The 24,988-nt window shown below is 33.3% G+C and overlaps 1 protein-coding gene across 2 annotated transcripts in view; it reads right to left on the reverse strand.

The window, feature by feature from the left end:
- CSMD3 (CUB and Sushi multiple domains 3) overlaps positions 1-24,988 on the reverse strand; it is a 188,369-nt gene that overhangs the window by 36,672 nt on the left and 126,709 nt on the right. For both annotated transcript variants that reach the window (XM_027906492.1, XM_027906493.1), the window contains exons 27-32: positions 16,597-16,770; positions 15,016-15,189; positions 13,093-13,278; positions 9,382-9,555; positions 3,860-4,042; positions 2,266-2,442 (exon numbers count right to left, since the gene is read on the reverse strand). In XM_027906492.1, the coding sequence (XP_027762293.1) occupies positions 2,266-2,442; positions 3,860-4,042; positions 9,382-9,555; positions 13,093-13,278; positions 15,016-15,189; positions 16,597-16,770 (1,068 nt within the window). The remainder of the gene's footprint in view (positions 1-2,265; positions 2,443-3,859; positions 4,043-9,381; positions 9,556-13,092; positions 13,279-15,015; positions 15,190-16,596; positions 16,771-24,988) is intronic.

A 24,988-nucleotide genomic window follows, 5' to 3' on the forward strand; every position in this document is an offset into this window, starting at 1 on the left:
GGCCTTCAGACCTGAGCCACATAGATCTCTTGTCCAGGGCACAACCTCAGACAGCTCATGGCAACAGAGTTGCTGCACTCTGTTGTGGAGCCCACACTCCACAATTACACCTTGCTGACTGAATGTCCTTGGTTTTTATTTAGCAGTGCAATAAGAAGCTGTGACGGTTTGGACCTGGCTCCCTGCCAAATGCCCGAAAGTTACGACAGCAGCCCCCTTCCCCCCTCCTTTCTTCCCTTAGGTTAAAGGAAAAGAAACTATAAAAATTAAAGAACCTAAAGTCAAGCTGCTTATGTAAAAATATATCTATATTTATGTAAATTACAGTTATGTACAGTTAAGATGCTATATACACAGTAAAAGGGGATCCACCCCCCGAAGGGTGAAGCAGGTTTAGACAGAGTTTTAAGGGATAGGGAAAGGGAAAAAAGGGGACGAAAGGGAACAAAAGGGAACAAAAGGGACACCGAACAGGTATACTAGATCAAACTCAAGAACTATACTGATAACTAACAAAACAGTTCTCACCACGTCCCTTAGAACAGTAGGATTGGCAAGCACGGCCAGCACTCTCCAAACCTCCACGTGGCAGGACAGTGAACTCTGCATGTTTCAGCCTTAGATAAGTGGAACCCACTTAGATAAGTGGGACCCACTGTTCCCAAACCTCGCCGGAAGAGAAGAGAGCGAGGTCTCTAATCTCCGACTTATGTATACTCTGGTTTACGTAAAAATTGTATGGAATACTGGGTACTTGGCTACTTCCTTGGTTACAAACTGGTCACCAGGAAGGCCTAGACTAAAACCATCACAGAAGCTCTTATGAGAACATTGTTTCTGTTTGACTGTACAAATGATATTGTTGTCTCTTCCTAAGAAAATCCTATAATAACTTGCAGAGTTGAAAGGGGAGAATCTTTGCTATAGGTCTGCATGACATGTTGCACATGGGGCAGTCTTGTTCAACCGTACACTGCCCAGGGCTCCCAGCATCTAAAGGGTGTAAGATGATCTGCGCTGTTCTCTTCTTGTAGCGTTAGCTCTAAACCCCAGCATTTTCAATGATATGCAAGAAGCAGCTGTAATAAGTATGAACTGGTTGTAAATTTTGATAACACCTGAACTAAACAAAATTGACATATCCTGAATTTCCTTCCCTGTGTTTTATTAGGATACTTCCTCTATTAAGATATTCTTCTAGGTTTTAAGAAAAAAATCTCATGTTTCTACCTGAGCAGTGTGTTTTGAGAAGACTTTTCTGGGATTTATTTCAGTAAAATGCTATTCTAAAATAAAAGAAAAAATATAGATGCAGTTGACATCACAAAACATCTTTATCCTCAGTACAATTAATCTGATTCTCATTATAATTAGGAAAATAATAAATAAACAAAAACAGGTTTGATGACTGCAAAAATAGCTGTTCACATGCTTACCAATAAAGACTGATTTAAAAATAGCACAAGAAGTTTTATCATCTAAATTTTTGCCTCTATTTGGGTTGCTATAAGTATGTTCAAAATTTAAACAAGAGTTTGCTATACTTCTGATGAGGATAGTTTCCTCAAAATGATAGGCAGTCTCATGCGTCATATAAATGTAAAATTTTCATAATTGTTACTAAAAGATGAACTAGGACATGTAATAAAGCAGGAACAGATGGGCTTGAAAATAAAGTGTTGCAAAATGCTTATTATGAATGTGAGAGATGCTGAAATAGCTTCTGTTAGTTGAGTAGCCAAAGCAAGTTTAAGGTTGATGAAGAGGTCAAATAGAAGATGATATGTGAAAGCAGGACAACAGCTTTGACCTTGGAGTCACTACAAAATAATTCTCAAGTGTTCATGGTAAGGTTTATATTTTCTGCCCTCTGGGAGACCAGAATATTGTATTGTTAAGTTTTCAAGATGAAGTAAAGCAATTAAAATAAAAATATCTGATTATGACATATCACAAAACATAAACAAGATTAAAACTATATATACTAGGAAAGAATTCAAGTAGGTAGACCATGTAACCATACAATTGCTTAAACTGTAGAAACAGTCTATATATTTTACTATATTGTGTCCGCCTTTAAAAAACATATTCTTCACACTTGCATAGTATTATATTTTTTAAAGTATTTCCTATACAGAATTATGCAGGAAATAGCATAAGGAAAAGCTGAAAACTTAATTTATTGGCATGCAACTTCTATATTCTACTTTATTGGCTTTCAGAGGAGAGGAAAAACAGAGACTATTCATTAGAAATGTGTCTTACTTGTGCAGTTTGGCAAGGATCCAGACCATGTTCCATTGGCAGTGCATTGTCTTACAGATGATCCAGAAAGTATGTATCCTTCCACACATGAATATATTACTGAATTAGAGAATGTAGTTCCATCAATACGAAGTACTTTTCCATTAGCAGTTGTTCCTGGATTACCACACTGAACAGCTATAAAGGAAAATGTTCATTATTTTTCAAAATGCAGTAAAGGTGATTTTTGAAATAAGAATGTCCAGGAATAATCCTGCTGCCAGCAGTGTTATGGTGGAAATCCACACTGTTGCCTTGAAAAATGTACATTTTACCACCTACTGATAAGGCACGTTGTACAGTAAATAGTTATGTGCATGAATTACTAGTTTTTACCCCTTTGTATGCAGGGAAACATAACCTAGAAGTGTAGCTTTATTATCTGCATTAGTGTAAAGCTAATTCTGCTGCAAAAAAACCCCTCCCAATTATAAGAAAACATCTGATCTGCAATTATCATTGTAGATTTAATTTTTATCTACAGTATGTGTGCATTTCTAGCATCACCAAAATATTTTTTTTAATTCAAAGAGCAGGATGGTGTCAAATATTATTTCATAGGCAGGTGGAACCCTGATGTTCCCCAGTTCTTCAATGCTCGACTTGGGAATTTGAATGTGCCTTTCTTATATGATTACATAGATATACATCTAATCTATATGATCTAAACTAGAACAATATACTTTTGCATGCATCACCAATATCTATATATATATGTGAACTATATTTATTACTTCAAGAAAAAAAAAAGTATTTTAAAAATGGAAAAGAGCTAGTTAATCTAGCTAGTGATAGATGAGATCAAAGAAAAATAGCAGTTGGTTCAGTTGGACTAAGCATATCCCTTCAAACACCAACATAAATATATATACATAATATTTGTATTTATTTACTTGTTTATCTATGTAGTGTCAGGACAGCAATTGTTCAGCAGAAAGGATATTACAAAACCAGTTTGTGATATATGTTTTGAAAATGACATGACACTTTCATAGAGGTAACAAAGTCAACAGTGATAAAGTGGAAAATAAGAGTACAGGCTCTCAAATTATTTTTTGCTTTTCAGGAAGCTTTTATTTGCAAAATAATCTGTTGGGAATTATCTCCTATTTTGAAGCAAGATAATTTAGTTAATAAATTATTCTTCATAAATATCCTGTTGAAGCTTTCTTTTATGCTAATTCTTCTTCCATTAAATTTTCAAATTATTTTTTACAAATAAATTTGTTTCTGCATTTTGTTTTCTATTGAAAAATAATAATGTCAACAGTATTAGTAATTGAAATTTTAAACCAATTATTTATACATAGGTGTAGCTAATGAAATTCTGACACTTATATTTTACTTAAGCTAAGCTCTTTTATCTAAAATTCAGGTGTATAATACTTGTGATTAAAGGTCAGGCTTTGGGGAGATTCTTAAGTGAAAAAATACTTCAGCAAAAAATTAAGTTCTAGAGTCTTATCTAACACAAAGCTGGCAATGTAAAATTGGTTTTCTGATTAACATTAATAAAAATACAGTTTAAAAATAGAATGGATTTTCTTTGATTTACCTTTGCACTCAGGTTGTCTTCCTGTCCAACTTCCATTTGCCAGACACGTCCTTTCTTCTGAGCCATGGAGGATATACCCAATATCACAGCTGAAACGTATTGTGCTTTTAATTTTAAAATTGTTTTCTTCTCTAGACCCGTGACCTGGGATACCTGGATCACCACAAGAACCAGCTGTATCACCTAGATTTTAGAGTACAAAGATTGAATAATACGAAATGTTGTTATGATTTAACATAACATTATTTTATGGATTTAAAATGGGTGCTTCTATGTATTTAGAAATAAAATTATGTTTATATTTAGAAAAAACCTCCATATAGATAGCAGTGGGAGTGAGTCCCTGTAATTACAAAATTACTTAATTCTCAACTAATTTCTTTATTTTATGTAAGTACAGAAAAAAAATAGTTATCTCAAATTCCTCTAATACTATGCTAAACTTTTGGTAACATAATCAAACAAGAATAAGGAAACAAAAAAATAACCACAAAACTTTGTTAATTTTTTTTTTATTTATAATGGGGAATTCTGAGGAAAAACAAGGTCTTGATTGTAAAGACAAATTTCTTGTTTGCATATAACTAGTGTTCAAAAAATACTTTTTATACTTTTTTAATACAGTTTTATGATGGAATCATTAGAGATGCAACAGTTTTACAACTGAATGAAAGTTCTAGTCAACAATATGCACACTAGATCTGAAGAATTTCTCTGATTTATAGAAATGGTGAAAGATGCCTTTCAAAACTGCCTTAGATAGTATCCCTTAGATACAAAACTTTAAGAAAAGTCCAAGATAGAGGGTTGGTTTCAACTATCTGTTGTATATAGGTCTTAGCATAATCAACATGGTAATGAAGATGAAGGAGAAGGAGGAGTAGGAGAAGAAGGAGAAGGAAAAGGAGGAGAAGGAGAAGGAGGAGAAGAAGACAAGAATATCAATAAGATTATATATCTAAATCTTTATTTATGGTGAAAATTTTTAGGAAGCTCTAGGTAACACACTATTTGAACAGCAGATCAATTGTTTGAATCCTTTAATATGTTCTTAGGATCTTCTGCTTTTTAAAGATCTTTAAGGCAGTTTTCTATGTCATAAGAGATGGAGGCATATTATATTACTGAGTTTCAATACTAAAGAGTTGAATTCTAGAATTCTCGGAGTTGCACTGTTCAGTTTTTGCCCATAGATTACAGTTTTCTATAACAACTTGCAAATAAAACAAATGTCTTCTATACAAAAAATAAGTAAAACATAATAGTATTTTTGTGAGAATGTCAGCATTATTTTGTAATTAGTTACAGTAGTATAAATAAAAGTGAAATATTTCAAGAATCATCTGGAAAGAATTACTCAAATTATGTAAAGGCTAAGGTATGTAGAATAGCCATACTTTTCTGTGTTTATTTAAGTTTAAATAGCAATAATAAGAAAAAATCTTACATAGAAATAGTAAATAAAGTTTCCTACTCCAAGTATGCAGAAGACCAAGACTCACTATCTAGGGGTTCTGTGAGCAGTTAGGAGCCTGGAGTAGCACATGAAGGGAAAAACAGAGCTACTGTTGTCTTGGTTGGCACTGTATGTGTGTAACCAATGCTGTTGAGACTGAAGGGTTGGACACATCTCTTTACTGACAAAAGTATGTACAGAACTGAACAGTAAAAAGAAGAAGAGTAGAACTAGATTACTTGCCTATGATAAGTGTGGTATATGACAAATACTTGTTTTAGTCCAATAAATCCAAGGAGTACATGGTACTACGTATTTTAATGCTTTCAGAAATAGCAGATTAGCTCAGGTGAGTGTAAGAACTGTCTAGTTCAAAATCACAGACTCAAAAGTTCAGGCTGTTCTCTGTTTATGCATTTTGTTATGTGGCACAGATCAGTGAAGCAGTCTGCCAGACCCAATTAAAAAGACATTATAGATAGTCTCAAATTATAGTAAGAAAAAAAATTTTCATAAACTTTCAAAATACTTTGTCCAACCAAACACCCATTTTGTTTAAAAATAAACTGCTGCATCTTTTTAAAATATTAAGATTTTTTGTTGTTGTTATTTTGGGAATCCAAATCTTACATTTGCCATTATTATTTACTTGGACTATAACAAAATTTGAACAAGGCCTATTCATTATTCTATACTTGCAAAGTCTTCACAATAACAGTTCAATTTGTGACAAGTTACTTGGCAGTATGCCTAAAATAATTTTATGATTAAAAAATTAAAATAGGCTATTTGGTAAGCCAAGTAGAAATCACATATTCCTCTTCCAAATGAAATCATGTGTTCTTTCCTAATGCCTAATTATTACTGTGAATTATTTCACTTTTAATCCTAGGAAGGTTAACCACCAGCTCTTTTGATTGAAGGTTACAGAAATAATTTTTCTAAATGACTAATCATATCAGGAAGTGACAGTGATATAATCAATGATATCATAGGAGAACATATTTTTATTACCTCATGCAGACTCAACTAAGTGATTTTTACAGTAATTTATGAGCCATCCTTCACTCACATGTGTAACAAATTTTTAGCTGGCATTTAATCTTAATGAAATGGAGGATATTTAGACTACTTAAGTACGTATAAAATCCTTGCTGCACTTATGAGGAATTCTACGTTGCAGAAAATTTGTGACTCCACCTGATGTGCACATGATGATTGAAAACTGTGTCTGAATGACAATATATATCAACGGGACATGACAATTCCTTCTAGCTCAATGTCATGTGGCAAAACAGAAACTGTCATAGGTTTGATGTGAAATAATTTGACTACCTTATTTTCACTGACCTAGTAGTTTTTATTTGAATTATTTTTCATATACAAAAAGGTCAAGCATGCTGTACCTTTTCTCAGTTGAACATTCTATATTGTTATCAATACTATAAAATATGCAAATGTTCAAGGCTTTAATATGCATTAGCAAATGATTTTACATATTTTAGATGTATAATATGGAAGTTCTGTATGGTAAACCGCAAATTATTTTATAGTGAGAAAACATTTCAGATATACAATTTGAAAACAAAATCTCAAAATTGTACTGTGCCAGAATTATAGTTTGGTACCCTCCAGCTAAGGAAAATAAAAGAATAAGAGTTTGTATTCTGTACATTTTTATTCATTATGATTAACATTTAAATCTATGTCAAGGAAATGTTTCTTCATGTATTGAGAAAAATTAAATAGATTTTATTAGAATTTCCTATCTGTGGGTAAAAAAGCCATCATTAGAAAAAAAAAATAATACACCTCACTTAGAAATGCTTAACCCAAGATATTTCAACACTTTATTTAACTTAATAGGAGAATTACTATAAGAATAGTCCTATTTTAAGTAAGGCTCCATTGATATTTTCATGCACATTTTCAGGCTTCCTATTTGTATTCCTTGATATTTTCGTCTACTTCTTTATTATTTTTGTAATTCACAATTTAGATTTGTAATTTTTTTTTTCGTATGAAGATCATGGAAAATTACAATAAGTAGCCTTAGATTTTATCTAAAGAGTTTTTCTCCAAAACAAATATTGATGCATGTAAACTGTAAACCCACTTTTAATTAACATAGTTCAAATTTGCAAATTACATTAATATATCAATATTTATTAAATGAGATCATTTTACATTAAGGTGTGATTTCTAGTGCATAGCTCTAAACATCAAAGCTTATAAGAACTTGATCTTTGTTCTAATTGTGTCAAATTTCCTTCTGCTTTATTTATAGAAAGTTCAGGCATTAAATTATGTGTTCCATTTTTCTAGGTTCTGTCACATTTTAGCATCCTAAGAGTTTGCAGAGGAAGGTTCAGATACTGAAAAATTATTTCAACACTTTAGAATTTAATGCAAGATTTTAACCAAGAAGTTTTATTTTAATATTTCATATTAATTTTCAACTATTTCTACCATGGGCTGTAAAATTGCATGCTCTGAAACTGTAGCTGACTTATTCAGTTTATAACCGAACACACTGAAGAGATGAAGAAAGGGGAAAAAAAGATAGAATTGGAATATGTGAGACTCCCACCTGGACTCCTGTATCCATTTCTGAAGTTCCCTATACAACAGGAACAAGGACCTGTTAGAGCAGGTCCAGAGGAAGGTCACAAATATAATCAGAGGGATGGAACACCTCTGTTATGCAAAAAGGCTGAAAGAATTTGGGCTATTCAACCTGAAAAAGGGAAGGAAGGCATCTAGAAGACATTATTGTAGCCTTTCAATGTCTAAAATATATAAGAAAGATAAAGAGTGTTTTTTATCAAGGTCTCTAGTGACAGAGCAAGAGAAGACTGAATTAAGAGAGGTTAAGTTTAGATTGGGCATAAAGAAGATTTTTTTTTTGTGATGAGGTCTCTGAGACACTGGAACAGGTTGCCTGGAGAGCTTTAGGATGTCCTATCCCTGCAAGTATTCAAGGTCAGGTTGAACGGGGCTTTGAGCAATCTGATCTAGGTGAATATGGCCCTTGTCATCGCAGTGAGGGTGGACTAGATGATCTTTGGTAATCCCTTCCAATAAAAACTATTAGATGAAGTCAGTGGAAAATGTCCCTACTATGCTGGACTAGATGATTTGTAAAGGTCTCTTCTGACCTAAACCATTCTATGATTCTATTATTTATTAATACTGCAAAGAACCTTGGCTTTTTAGTGTGAAACTAGTATATCAGTGGTCAGATTTGCCTTCTATTTATTTTTCACCTCTAGTTTTGGCATAGCTGTAATCAAGAAAAATCATGTCACTTGTTTTCTCATTTTTTTCCTCCATTGAACTTATCTAAGTGCTCTGGATTATGCAACTTAAAGAAACCCTACTGATTTCTTTGATTTCTAATGAAACATGAGCATGACAAGAAAGAACCTCCCCCACTATTTACTGAGAATTAAAACTAATAACAAGGTTAACATTTATCACAATATTTGTTTATATATTTTACAAAAATAAATGGGATTTAGCCAAATCCCAAATTAGTGTGTGACTTGGATTTACGTTTTTCACTTGATCACTGCTGTTAAAGTGAATCAAATTGAAGCCGTGAAACACAATATTCCTAAGCAATAATTCCTAAGAAAACATATCTTGACTTTAGTTAGGGTTAATCTATTACAAGGATTTAGGCGTTTCCTAAAAAAACAAGCATCCTATCTTGAAATTATGTGGAGATCATTTGCCCTTATTATACAAAGGAATGTACTACACAGTCAAGTTACACCTGAGGTGTCACCAAATCAGTAGACATTTTTCAAGTACCCATTTCTTTTCACAGTCTATTGAATGTAAAATTTCTCATTAAATTTCATATTAAATGTCACCAAGAAAGCCTACTTCTTCCAGATTATTTTCTTGCAGATACTTATATTGGATTTTACTTTCTCTACTTATACTGAGATGATACTTCAGTTCTATACGTGATTTTCTAGATTTTTAAATGACCTTCTGAAAAAAATCAAAATAAATTTTAAACAAGTTCAGGATATACCCATTAATTCATAAATATTACCTGAGCAATGAGGGAGAGATCCACTCCAGTGTCCATTTAACTGACATGTCCGAGATGACTGCCCTAACAATGATCGTCTGCCTGTGCAGCTATAGTGGACAGTAGATCCAAAAGTGTATTTATCACCAGACAGGACCGCATTAGGAGGAACTCCAGGATGTCCACAGTCAATCACTACAATGCATAATTATTGGAGATAAAAAAAGGTTATTATCACTGATCAAAGAGTTTGTAATTTTCATTTTCGGAACTGCATACAGAAACTTTGTGAAGGGCTTGACATTTTAGGGTGTGTGGGAAAGGGGAAACATCATAGGATTAGAATGTAAAATATACTTCAGATCAAAAACTGTGAAACAAAAGTTTGGTAATGTCAAAAAAAAGCTATTTTAGATACAGATATCAATGTCCAAAACTCCTCATTCACTAAGTTGATCTTTATGGCATGTACACACACAAACATAGATTCATGCTAGTACTCCAGAGAAAAATTATGTATAGACATTATCTGCCCAAGTCACTGCTGTGGTAGAGAATGTGCAGAAATTCACTTCTCTTAATAACTGAGAGCAAAGAGTTAATATAAAAGCAAACTAAATATGTCAAGTTTAGGAAATGCACAGTTAAAAGTCATAAAGCAAATTCACTATGTTTACAGAAGGAATCTAGGCCTGAATCTTTGATTTCTTGTTACCTTACACCTGTCCATGTTATGTGGCTTATCTTGGCCAAAGATATTTGTGTTTATGTACGTGAAACCCACGAGTTAGAGCTGTAAATATCGAGGTAGTAGAACAGGCCCTTAAATCATACAGCTGTAGTTTTTATCAAAACTTCATGGTATTCAATACTATTTTCAGCAAGATTTTATTTTCTTTTATTTAAAGAAAAAAAAAATAAATCCAGAACAGAAGCCTGATCAGGGTTGAGGATATATTCAATTCCATAGCATTTCAGACATAGGCAAGAGTATAGTGATTTTACAAAACAGCATATAACCAAAATCATGTGAGATTTGTCTTTCTTGCAAAGAATGAAGACTTCAAACAATGTTAATACATAGATATGTTGATCATGCAGGATTCAACAAAATGAGACTTTTTCTTCTTGTGAAAAACATTAACAGTTTTTCAAATATTTTATTATCTATATTGTTCTTGATTGATTCTGTTGCCCTATTCAGATGTCATATAAGAAAAGTTAATGTCATACTGGTACCTTACAGCTTCCAGCTGTGGGCTTCTCTATGCATACTTCCCTTTTTTTGTTTACGTTTATACCTAAAAGTCTTGGATCCCTAATAACTGATTTTAAAAAGTATAGTAGCCTTAGCAAAGGAATATAGAGCTTTCGGAAAACTCCATAAAAGACTTTGGTGTGATAATCACCTGAAGAAATGTACAAAAATTAGTTTTTACAGAGCCATTGTTTTGTCTACTCTTTTATTGAATTGTGAGTTATTTACCGCCACCACTTGCGACTCTTAGAACGCTTCCATCAGAGCTGCCTCTGTATAATTCTAAACATCCACTGGATGGATTATGTGACCAACACGTCTGTCCTTGAACAGGCAGCAGTCTCGAGCATTGAGGCCATGCTGCTGAGATCACAGTTGTGTTGGGCAGGGCACATCTCCAGGATGCAGGACTACTGCCTCCGTAAGATCGTGCTCTATGGAGAACTTGCCACTGGCTGCTGCAAGAAAGGAGCCCCAAAGAGGAGATACAAGGACTGCCTGAAACAATCCCTCAGCCTTGGCCATATTGATCGTCACCATTGGTCTACCCTGGCCTCCAATCGGGAGGCCTGGAGACACACCATCTATAACGCTGCTGCTGCTTTTGAGAACACACGCAGGATCACTCGCGAGGAGAAAAGACAACGCAGAAAGAATCGCGTCTTGTCGATATCGCCTGGGGAGTCTTTCTGCTGTGCCTTCTGCAAATGGACTTGTCTATCTCGCACTGGCCTTTTTAGCCATCAGCACGCTTGCAGCAAGCGTGGGTAGAGCCATTCTCAAATCTTCATTCGCAAAGCCTAGCGAGTGAAATCCTTAATGCTACCCTTAAATTGCTCATGCGTTCTACAAACTTGAATTTGATATCCGTATTTCCAGGCTAGGATTTAATATGAAGAGTTGATGGTATTTCTTTTTCTTTTCTGCTAATGCTAACTTATCCTCCATTTTATTTCCAAAAAGTTCTTCCTTTCTATTTTACCGCCCTCACTGAAAAAAATAAATTCTTCCTTATATATGATCTAAATTGACCCTTTCTAGTTTAAAACTGTTACTCTTTGTGTTATCGATACGTGCCCTTGTAAAAAGTCTCTCTCCAGCAATAATTTGCAAATTACTCCAGAGGCTGAAAATTTACAAAAAAATTGAGTAGCTGCAACAGAATAAGTTTTGGTAAGCTTGTGATTACAAAACATCATGGGCAGCGCCTAGGTAGAATTTATCGACCTCTTTGAATAAACAAGACAAATAAAGCTGAAGATGCCCTTTTAAAAGTACAGATAGCACTCTTACTCCTAAAGCTCGGTTTAAAATAAGAGTAAAAGCTGTATCATTAAATTACTTGTAACAATTCAGAAAAAAAATGATTGAGACATAAAAATACAAATGTAAAAAGAAGAAATCTTTGCAACTTTACCTTAAAATTTCACAAAATAACATTTCTCTTTCTGAAATGGTAATGTTACCTTTAAATTGAATGTGAAACCAATAGACACTTCTTTTTCAGTTTAACTCTGACTTGCCATCAAACTATTTATCCCATCAAAGATAGGAAAAGTTCCGTAACTGAAAGTTTTAGCAGTAATAAGAAAACAGTTTCATACATTTTATTTTTAGAGAGAGTAGAACTAGAGAAGCCTCCTGAGAACAAATATCTACAATATTGCAAATATCAGTCCATAATTCTCAAATAAGAAACCCTTAACCTGTTTTCCCTTTAATCTCTTGAAAATAAAGCTTTCAGTCTTCCTCAGAGAAAAACTTTGATCCTAAACCAAACCCTTTTCATAGACTAATAGAGAACCAGGTAAATCAGCTGTCCCAGTCAATTAAAAACATAAGAAACATCTCTGGCTATATCCATGTCACAGTTAGAAAGTTGTTCAAGGCAAGCCAGAATAGAAAGAACCTATTTGTGTTGATCCACTTGCCTTAGTGGATAGGTTGCATATGAATATGATGTTCAGGTATATCTGCTATTGTGGAAAACTGAGAGCATCATCCAGAGGACACTTTAGGAGTTCTACAGTGCTATTACTCCTTGCTTGGTATCTTCATAGATAGTCTGATGTTACTATTGTCCCAAGAGAAACCCAGAAATTACTGTATAAATCAATAATTGCATCCTGTAGGTTTTAGGTTTCAGTGTGATAAGAACTCTGTGACCAGTGGAAGCCACATATTGGCAAATTTAATAGACATGTTTTGGCCTTGAGTTCCTGCTGTCAGGGGTTATTACACTGGAGCATTCAGAGACGTTTGTTTTGACTATTGCATGTCCCATTTGCTACATACAATAACAATATAATGCTAGTTCAGCTGCTATTGAGACCTTTCATCAGTACTGCACACACACAAATGTATATAAAACATGATTATCATAATTGCTGTCCTGAGACTGATGGAAATACTGTGTAAAATAGTACCCAGTCTAGCCCATATTCCTTGTAGAAACAAACTCATTATCTACTTACTAATACATTCAGGTAGAGGTTTGTCCCAGTGGCCGTTTGGTTGACAAATTAAAACTGAAGAGCCAAATAAAAAATATCCAGGATTACAGTCATAAAATACCACTGTGCCATATGTGAAATTCCCATGTTCGATTTTACTTTCTCTTATAGAATTTGCAGGAATTCCAGGATCAGAACAATTGACCACTAAAAGGAAAAAGAGCATAGACTTGAGAGTCATACAAAGATAGTCTCCTAAAATGATCTAGAAATGGTCTCCTATCCCTTATGTCAGTTGAACAACCACAGAATCATAGAATATCCTGCATTGGAAGGGACCCACAAGAATCACTGAAGTCCATCTCCTGGCCCTGCATAGGACAGCCCCAAGAATCATGCCATGTGCCTGAGAGTGTTGTCCATGTTTCTGTTATTAAGTATGTATTTAAAGTAATGAAAATAATCTATTAATTAATCTGGAATAGCGGGCACTTGAAATAAAGTGCAAGGAACTTTGATTATTTCAATAGTTTTTTACCATTATTAGAGCTGGCTAGGAAACTAGATATTTAGCATAGTTGTAAATAGTATAACAACAACAAGTGCGCTGCTGAATTTATATGACAATTGCAAATTCTATATTTATAAAGGTATAGGGCCTTTTCTATAATATTTCACTTTAAGCAGTTTACAAATATGCAGGGTAACATATTATTATTGTTATTACTGTTATAATAACAAAGCAAATAAATTTATTTTTGTTAGAATTGATTTCACTGCAAATGACAGACATAATTAATGATGCCCTACACAAAGTTAGTTCTTTTTAGTTTTAAAATCTCTTCTAAAACCAATATAAGATTTCAGGACTGTGTACAATTTCAAAGCATAACCCATCAGCTTATTTACTGATCCCTACAGGCCAATAGCTCATCATATACATTGACACATTACTCTGCAATACCAAAATACTGAAGTGATTGAGAAAAACTGGAATGAAAATGAAATTAAGTAGGTACCCTAACCACACAGTGTTTAGTATTGTAAATTTTAAAAATAAGTAAATTTTAAAAATAATGTCTTCTCATGAACAAAAAGTCCTGTGGAATACTTAAGTTCTGTAAACTATTTGGCAGCATCACTTAAGATAAAGTGATCAAACGAAAGTGGAGAACACCTATTAGAAGGAAAAGACAGTAAATTAAATTCCTTTAAAAATGTAACATGACTTTATTCATATACAGATAAAAATCCATAGAATCTGTAGATGCTGAAAAACGATACCACTTCTGCACATGTTCAAGTAGGTTTCAGCAAAAAACCCCACATTTTTCTGAATAAAAACAAAAAAAAACACATAACATATTTTAAAAAGACAATGTAAACAAAGTTTTCTAAAAGGGCTTATAAAAACTCAAAAAGAACTAATTCCACAATATTATTTTTTTGAAAATAATATCTAGAAGCACTGAGAACCAAGACAAATGGATTACAGATCAGCTAACAAATTAGAATAAAAACTTTAAAAATCAAGATGCTCAATGGAGCATCAATGGAAACATACGAGAAAAAAATAGGTTTTCTTATGCATCTACAAGAACTATGTTGCTAAAAATGCAGAGAACATTATTTCGGGATTTAAGATCTTAACTAGCTCTGTATAATTTTGCTTAAGGAACTTATAGGAATAGTTTTAAAAAAATCAACACAAACTACAGATATATAAGAAAGTTTCTCTGCAACAGTTATCCTGGCAAGCTGAAAGTGAAAAATCATAGAATCACAAAGTATCCTTAGTAATATGATTATTATGCTAGTTAGTTAGTCTCTCTCTTAGTAAGAGAGGGATCATTTTGTCTTGACAGTGTCCTTTTACCCTCTGTTTATTTTTCAATTTTAACTTTTTAACATTTAGTTGGAAATTTGTATATTCTGCATTCTTACCTTTGCATATTGGAGGTGGATGACTCCACTGCCTATTAGCTTGGCACTGTGCTTTGGTTGGTCCTTGCATAACATACCCAGTATTACATGAGAATGTCACAACATCATTGAAGTTGAAACCATTTCCACTTGTTCTTCCATAAATAGGACTACCAGGGTGGCCACAGCTAACAGCTAACATAGTACAAAACAAAGAAACAAGAAATAGATTGTACTGTTATCACTTTTCATTATTTATTATGTAATAGATAATAATTATATAATAGTATAATATAATAGTATTTTCAAGTTTTGATATTATCAGATACTGAGTACTTCTATGATGGATTCAAATTCGAAAACTTCTTTAAAATTTTAAATAAACTGAATAGAATTTGACATGCAGTAATGAAGGCAAATAAAGAAAACTCTTCTGAAGAAGCAGGAGAAAAGCAAGCACTAGATTTTCATTACATACAGTCTGAAATTTAAAAAAAAAATTTCAGTTCCTCAAGTATTATTTCTTACAAATAGGTCTTCGTATTAACTTAATATTTTATCTTTGAAGTCTAAGGATTAGTGAAGTTATACATTTATGACTGGATACAAGAAACATTATGGGTATGGAGAAATTTTTCTTATATTTTTAAAAAACTGACTAGAGTAGGTGAAGTTTATTTTCTGTACTCATAAAAAACAGGTTTAAAAAACAGTAAGGAAAATCAGACACAAATTAATTTTCACAAAATTATTTTCTTCTATGTTGTAAAAATTCCAGTTTTTGATAAAAAAGTATTGATCACTAATTTAAAATAAAAATTAAAAATTCAGAGAATAAATTAATTAGCATTGAATACTATATTTCATCATTGAGAGAGTTTCTGCCACAAAGATATATAAATAGAATATTTAGAGGCAGATTAATACAGTTTCAATACACTAGTATTACTCAAACTGAAATATAGTTGTAATTTACTTGAGAGTCCTTCAAGAAATCTCAATTTTTCTGAAATTAAATACAGCATTTTCTGTTATTATTTAAAATTCTTTTATCTGATATGTTGGCACACCTATTACACAAAAGAAAACAAAATAACAGCATCACTGTGAGGAAGAGTAAGGAAAAAAATTATAATTTTTTGAGGAAAATATTTTAATCATCAGTATAATGATTATCAGTATAATCATCAGCTGATGGTATAATTCAAGAATATCTACTTATCTAACTATCAATAGTAATAATAAATGTACATTAAATATTTCCAAAAGCCACTACAGGTCATAAAGCCGTTGACAATTTGAGTGCTGGGTTTCCTAAGTCTTATCACTTTTTTAAGAAGTTTCATATTCATGTATAAATACCAGGGTTTTAGTAACCAAAAGATGTAGTGGAAATTTTAAGCAACGACACTTCACCTGATAGGTGAAGATTGTAGATTTTATGTAGCCACATATTTTTGAGGATCTGCTTTAATTCTTTTTCTTTTTCTTTTTCTTTTTTTTTTTTTTTTTAATGAACACAAAGCTACAGATTCAATCCTCATCTTTCTGACATAGACATTCCTGTAACTTAAATCCATATGTATTGCCCTTCTTACTTACGCACACAGGATGGAAGCTGACCAGACCAGTTGTGATCCTGTTGACATATTCTTACAGAAGAACCAATCAGCCGAAAACCAGGACTGCACTGGTATACAACTGTGTCTCTGTAGCCATAATTTTCTCCAATTACTTGTCCATTGACTATAAGATCTGGAATACCACAGTGACCAGCTAGATTTTTTCACAGTAAATAAATAAATAAATAAATAAATAAATAAATAAAAATTAAAAAAGGAAAAAAAAAGAAAAAAGGAAAAAAAATCAGTAAATATACCAGAGAAATTTTAAACAAACCTCATTAAGTAAAACAAAGAAATGCTGAATATATTTTTATTATTACTATTAACTGAATTCAAAGGGTTTTTTTATTAACTTCAGGGAAACTGTAGTATTGCATTTGTATAGATAGAATTGTACAAATATAAAGAAGTACAGGTAGACAACATAGCAAAGAAATTAAATGTCAGATATATTAACAATTTTTTAAAAAAATATTTGTAGTTCCTTTTTATTATTACATGTAAAAAAATCTATATTATTTCCCTTAGTTTTCTTTTAGTTATGATAAACTTAATAAAGGTAACATTTAACCATCGTACATTTAAATAAGTATAAAAATCCATATAAATACAAATAAAATAATATAAATATTATAGATATCAAGCCATGTGGACATTATGAATACATCCTCCTTATGATGTAAACAAATTAACTTGGACAACTTGTTACTGGAATCTGACTCCCTGGATCATTTTCTATTCTTTTGTCATATTGATCCCAGAGGAATCCCAAAGAGGTTAACATGTTTTGGTTGAAGGTAGTCAGCACAACTGCTGCCAAATATCCTGCAATCGAAAATCTTTCTATGTCTAGGCCTAATCTTCTACCCTGTATTCTCAAACTATGAGAAATACTGTATTTATACCATGAAAGCACTATGTAAGTCACAAAGAGACACCTTATCTAGAGAGAGGCTGGGAAAATGAATGAACTATGTGTCATTCATTACTATTTTACTTAATGAATCCTGGAAAATGGGCACTGTGATTCAGTAAAAAATGTGTTGATGGAAAAATCCACTTGAAGACTATGAAATATGGTAGAGAACTCACTGCAAAAAAAGAGTAGACAAGCAAGAAAAATAGGCAGTGTTTCAGCTAGTACTTTTATGAAAAAAATTATTACCAGCAACCCAAACTCCTCTGCTCTTCTTTTTTCCTCTACTTCTCCTCAAATAGCCCCCACAAATAAACACCCAAAGCATGGAATTGCAAATAAGAAAGGACATTTAGAAGCAATATGGTTTGGATTGATTTTTTCCTTTGAAATTTTAAATGCTTATAATACTGTGTACTGTGATGTAATTTTTAGTATTTTGCCTCATTCATTTGGGGCTAGAAATGTCTTTAAAAATTAAATTGAAAATCTTACATTTTCTTATAAATTGAGCCTTGTATTGTATTTCATTGTATGATTCATGATAAAACCATCAGAATTGACAATATAGGTAGTATGTGAACCTTCACACTTATTACATTGGGGATTGCAATTTAACTTCTGATAGCAGGCATCCAAATCTGGTACTGTTTAAGGTTGTATTCTGACTTGTTTGTCCCCTCCACATTTCCCTCAGTGTTATGTAAGGACCAGGTATACTTGAAATTTGTTTTATGTTTTCTAGGATTAGATGGCATAATACATGTTTATAGAATTTTTGTCAGAGTACTTATTAAATCTCCAGGAAGTTCATAATCCATACAGGAAGTAGAAGACCGTCTTGAACATGCCCCAAAGGACTAATTTCCCTATCCTACCACATTTTTGATGATAAACAGCACCACCCAGATGAGGAATAAAAGCTGAGCTGGAAAAGATTGGTTTCTGTCAATAGTGCAACCAGACAGTCTGCAGTGATTCAGACCATGTTCAAGTAAATATTTTTCTAGTTGCATTTAATTACGATATATGACTTGGTTCTTAATTAAGAATTCAGTGATGCTTTATAGCAATTGCGTTATGGCAGAATGGAAGCAGAATACATCACCAGAAAGGTCAAGCTCTGTTTCATGTGCAGAGAATTCAACCTTTAAATCCTGCGGCTAACATCAGACAGCAGCTTCTGCAACTGTGTGTAGACGTTACAAAAACATACACAACTTCAACGGGTGAAAATTCATTGTAAATCATCTGTACCTCTTGCATTGATGTCCCTGTCTTGTTACAGAAAATTTAAAGTCATTAAAAATTCTCATCCTCTTAACCTACTTCCTCTCATTATCATAAACCTCTCAGATTTCGAGTTTCTTTTTAATTTCTTCTTTTCTTTTGACTTTGTTCAATATCTTCTGTTGACAAGGGGAGGGTAGTGGATGTTGCTTTCCTGGACTTGGGTATTTAACACCATTTAACCATTAACCATTTAACACCATTCCCTACAGCCTTTTCCTGAACAAAATGGCAAGATACAGGTTGGGTGAGTGATCTGTAAGATGGGTAGAGAATTGGTTCACAGGCTGCACTGAAAGGGTGATGATCGATGCTTTTTCACTCAAGCTGGCAGGGATACCAAGGGATAAATACTGAGCCCCGTGACACTGAATATCTTCATAAATGATCTGATTAATGATGGGATTGAAATCAGTCTCACAAGTCTGCTGATGACACCAGACTTATAGTGAGGTAGACATGTCAAAAGGCTGGAAGAATGGGTGAGCAAGAACTGTGTGAGTTTGTAACAAAGACAAGGGCAAGGCTCTGCACCTGGGACAACATAACCAAAGAAACCAGAACAGGCCATGACCTGTGTGGCTGGGGAGCAGCATCATTGAAAGGGACGTGGGGGTCCTGGAGGACAACAAGATGATCACAAGTCAGAGTGTGAGGCTACAGCAGTGAAGGCAAATTGGATCTTGGGCTACATCTGCAAAAACATTACTAGCAGCAGTAGAGATGTGATCATCCCATTCTACTCGGTGCTTGTCAGGCTGCAGATGAACTAATGTGTCTATTCTTATTCCCACCACTTCAGAAAGACTGCAGACAGATTGGAGAGGGTACAACAGAGGGCCTTGAAGATCATCGAAGGGCTGAAAAACCTGTCCTGTGAGGAAAGGCTGAAGGCATTAGTCCCTGAAGAAGAGAAGGCTTGGAGGGGATCTCATCATAGTATTCCAGTAGTTAAAGGGTGGCTGCAAAGAGAATAGAGGGTTTCTCTTCCCAGGGAGTCATGTGGAGAGGACAAGGGGCAATGGGTACAAGTTGCACTGGGAGAGGTTTCATCATGACATAAGAGTGTTTTTGGTAGTAAGAACAAGCATTCACTGGAACAACCTACCCAGGGACGTGGTGGGAGTCCGCATCGCTGGAAGTTTTCAAGATGTGACTGGATTGGGTGCTAGATAATCCCACTTCAGCTCCCTTTGCTAGGAAATGTTGGTCCAGATGATATTTAAAGCTCTCTTCCAACTTGGGCTGTTCTATGATTGCATCACTTCAAATCCCTGTCTTGATTATTTCCTCCTACTCTGTGTAAGAGTGCTCTTTGGAGCACTGACTATATTTCATGACCAGTTATGAACTTCTCACTACTATTTCAGAAACTGATATTTTTAAAAGAATAGAACCTATTCCTATCCCCATGTCAGATTCCTAAACTGTAAAATAAATAAATCTAAATGTATGAAGATTATAAAACCGTACTATACGACTGTAGTTCTAACAGAATTCTAAATAAACCTATTGTGACAGTGTTAAGAAAGTAAACATCATTTAAAAACAGGATATGCCAGACTTGTGACACATTTTTCATTGCAAATCTAAAAAAAAATAAAAACATTTGGGATTTGCAGGATTTTTCTCCAGTTTTCACTTTTACTTTCCGGGGGATGTTTTGTGTGACTGAGAGACAAAAAATAAACATTTAAACCCAAACAAACGAACAAAACAGAAAAAAACCCAAAACAACATAAACAAGCCAACACCCCAAACTGATGTGTTCAGCTTCACTGGTTTTATTTTCAAAATACCATCTGTCATGTAGGTGCATGTGGTAAGCAGTTCACTATGTTTGCTTCAAAAGTGTATATAATGGTATACAAAGTTCCTATTAAGAGAACATTTGAGAACATTATTGGAATTTCCACTAATTTATGCAGCTGAGTAAATTCCCTAAGATGCAATAAAGTCATAAATTCATTAATTCATTTTCATAACTTTTGTTCTTTGCTTGCTTTATTTTCCCACTCTGTTTCACACATCCACAGAGATGTTCTCTGTCAGAGGAAACAAAGACCTTCAGTTTATAATAGTTGCTATAATTTCTTCTCTAATATCATGGAAAAAAACACAAGAGAAAGAAAAAATAAAACAAAAACTCCTATCACCATCCACACCCATATCTGGAAGAGTAATTATTAATTATTCCTTTTCAATTCTATTCTGGTTTTGTTGCATTTCTTCTAAAAGTAAGGCGTTTATTCATTTTCTCATGAATATTAGTAAAATTCTTCTCTTTAACAACTTTCTATTAAGATACTTGTGAAGAAAAGAATTCCAAAATGTTCATTATACATTAAATATATGCTCATACTCATTAATGCATATTTTGGTAGTTTTTATGATCAATTCTGCTGTCAATTGTTTTTCAGGACTTCAACTTAAACTCTTAAGTGCTTTGTGGAAATATTTTTCTTTCCCTTAAGATTCTGAAATGAATTTTTGAAGTGCCATTCAGTAGCCTTTTCTGCTTTTCATTGTGCATTATGTGTTTGCAACATATATAGATGCTCATAAATATAAAACCAGTGAGTTTGGGGCTTTAAAGGGTTTTTTGATGTGAAAAGTTTTTAAAGCTTTCAGATTACTGCTGATTCTTTATTAGTCTGAGGAAAACAAACAGTGCACATATATAGTTTTCTCAGAAACTGCATTTGTTTCTGAATGAGACATGCTTATTGTTTCATGGCATCAAAGATCAACTCTATTCCTTCAATTTATCTCACATGTGTATCCCTAAAACTTTTTGCCACTTGCTTGTATTATACATATCTCTCATCTGCCATGTAACTGATGTCAGTTTTGTCATACTGGTATAAACAAGGAGCAACATACAATTTTACCACAGTAAAAACATTGTGAAAATCTATGAAGGGACATAATTTTAAATTGGTTCTCATTTGAGACATGTCATATTTATCCCAATTGAATGGGATAGGATATGGAAGATAAAAATGTTAGTTGTGAAACTTGATATAATGAAACTGAATAAAATGATAGCACTGATTGTTGTAATAGCTACCCTTGATTCATAATAACCATAAGGTCTGGCTAACTGTCTTTTGCAATAAGACAGATAAATTATTCCTCCTAAATGCAATTCAGATACAAAACTGCTCAGGAGCTAAGCTCTGAAGGTGTAGTGTTTTCAATGAGGACTGAATGCAAATAATGCAAAATGGGTAACATATTGACAGAACTCTCTGTGCGTATGATCAAAATACTCTGCAAAACTATGGCAAAAAGTGGAAAACGGGTACAAAAAGGTAAGGAAGTAAAAAGAACAGGACTGCTGAGGAAAAAAACCTAAGAGTACCGCAGGGAAATCAAAGGATCAAATACTGACCAGCAATGTAGTTTCCTTTTTTTTTTCTTTTTTAGTTTTGTTGTTTACCAGTAAATGTATTTTGCAAATACATGAGAAATTATCTAAGAAATACTTATTCCATTATCAATTTACACTCCTGTTTGAAGAACCAATAAGTCATGGAATATTTGGGTATCATGGATAAAAGACTTTAATAGTAATGTTATTATTACCTAATGGAATTCACTTTCTTATGCCCAATGTAATATTCAGATTCTAAGATCAATTACAAGCAAAAGCAAACCATTGTGGTCACCTTGGAAGGCTATTGAAAACAAATAATTAAAAACAATTCTAAAAGAGGTGAAAGAGACAGAAAAAAACCCAAACCCTTGCATGATACACTGACAAACACAAACATATAACAAATAAAACATTTATTGTACTGTGTTAAGGACTGGGTAATGGATAGAAGAAAAGCTGAAAAAGAATTACAAATGTTAAGCAAAGTCTTCATTTAACAATTTCCAACAATTGATTATCATAATTACTATTACTGGGGGGGAAAGGTGTATTCTAATATGCTAGTATTAAATAGCTGACTTCACACTAAGTTAGGATTCTAGACTACTTTAGATTAGCCTATTCTACGCTGTTCTCATGATAGCTTTGTTCATTGTCAATGCCCAGATGTAGTTCCATTTTTATTATGATACAGATATAAAAGACTATGCAGCAGTTCCATGAATTCAGATGAGACCCCTAGGTCTTAATGTAACCTCTAATTTAAAATCCTGAATCAACAGNNNTGAGTAGCAGATTTGAGAGGGGAAATAAGCAGTATAACATTCTCAATTTCCAGTCCAGTAAAACAAATAAAGAATAGCTACGTGAAATATTATTAAGAAAGAGAATTAGTCAAAAATTAGGAATGAAGGATATTAATAATCTGTGAGCACCAAATAAATTATCTAATTTGACGTGAAACCCAGCTCTAGAAATGAAGAATGAGCCTAATAACTTCGTGTCAGAACCTCTGAAACCTTAGCTGTAAATGATGTTTCTTTTCTGCAGGTTACTCTCTGAGATGAAAAGAGTAGGAATAAATGAATACAGAATCTTTACATTAAATGGCAAAAATGTGCCTGTGCTTATTTTAGTTGTCAGTAGTGTCAAACGTGAGCATAGTAGTGAAAGAAATCTACATACCAATGTATTATTGAAAAAAGAGATTTAGGTTATTACTCAACAAAGTTAATTAACCTGTCAAGATGACCTCAGCTGAGGAGGGAAGAATTATTTCCTGGCTTTTTTTTTTTTTTTTCTTTACAGGGATTGCATTTTTTATAAGGATATAAGAAGGCCAGTCTTGGACAAAGCAGATTTTGGGGTATTTCTCCTGCTATTTTCAGAAGATCCTTATCTTGACAGCTGTTCAAGCTGTACTAAAACTGTTCAAGATGACTGATAAAGTTCTTTTAAATTTTTTTTAATCCATGGTCCACAGAGGGAAGTTTCTTTTTCTGAATTCCTTGAAACAAATAAATAATTTTTTTAAAGATGAAACATCATACACCTAATTTGAAAGTCTAGCTCTTATTATTATGCAGTAGTGTTGAAGAACAAAGAGAAACCTATGGCTAACTCTAGGTATATTAATTCAGTGTCACTGGAGATACAGATTCTCCTTTAACTGTAATAACAAGATAAAGGAAGATGTTCAAAAACAGTGAAGACAAGTTAGTTGCTTATATATTTTTCCAAAAGTCTTAAGTATGAAAACAGTGGCGGAAGGGTTACACTTCAGAGGTTACACATCCACAGAAACCTTTCAGTGACTGAAAGCTGATTGGGAAAACATAAAAACCTACCACTGGTAAATTAATGCACTGAATATTTTTCACTGTCAGCTCACATAGTTTCTTTGTCCCAGACAATATGTCTGCTATTCTTTTGTACCCTGTTGACAGCCTTGCTCTGTACACAGATGTTTGATAACTGTTCTTTCCTTTATGAGTAACAAGCTACCACCAATGACTCATTAGTGTTTAAAACTGGTATTTTTGTATGAAAAAATGAAGAGTTGAGTAAAACTGGGGTAAATATTCCCCAGCTAACAAGTCAAAGGTTGCGTATATATTAGCATTTTGGTTCATCTCTTCCTTCTAACTTTTAAATGTGCTAAGTGGTTTTACTATGAACAAAATAGCTTCCTTTCAGGGAAAGTATTTGAGAAGTTCATCTCTAGGCTCGCAAAACAAGTGTTCCATCTCCTTTTGGAGACAAGGAGGTCAACATTATTGACAGGTCTTTTTGACAACTTAGAATTATATGAGTACCGATGACATTTAGCCTGGAGGACGAGACCAAATACAGTCCAAGGACAATTCTCTTAAACATGTAATGCAGATGTAGAGAATTCACAATCAATTATTTGCCTCATGATCTATTATTTCTGCTGTATTATGTGTTAATGCAGACAAAGACACAGGTTTAGTATTTCTCTTAGGACAAGAGATTAAAGGTATTCCTGATATTATTATATGGGATGTACAAGTGCTGACATTTAATGTACCCTCTAACCTAAACAGCTTTTTCTGCTACCTATTTGTATTGAAAACTCCTCTAGTATTAGCCCAGTATTGGAACCACACTTTATGCCTTATTCATCAAACAAACTCCATTCTTCATTTCTACATTTCTATTCATATGGATATTTAGCATTTTATAAAGGTGTCTCTAGCTCTCCAAGTGAACTAAAATAACTACAATAACTAAAGTAATATAATTACATTTCATTGTTTATAT

Source organism: Empidonax traillii, unplaced genomic scaffold (assembly GCF_003031625.1).
Source record: "Empidonax traillii isolate 1590-97213 ecotype Southwest subspecies unplaced genomic scaffold, ASM303162v1 scaffold1302:size208794, whole genome shotgun sequence".
NCBI classification, from domain to species: Eukaryota; Metazoa; Chordata; class Aves; order Passeriformes; family Tyrannidae; genus Empidonax; species Empidonax traillii.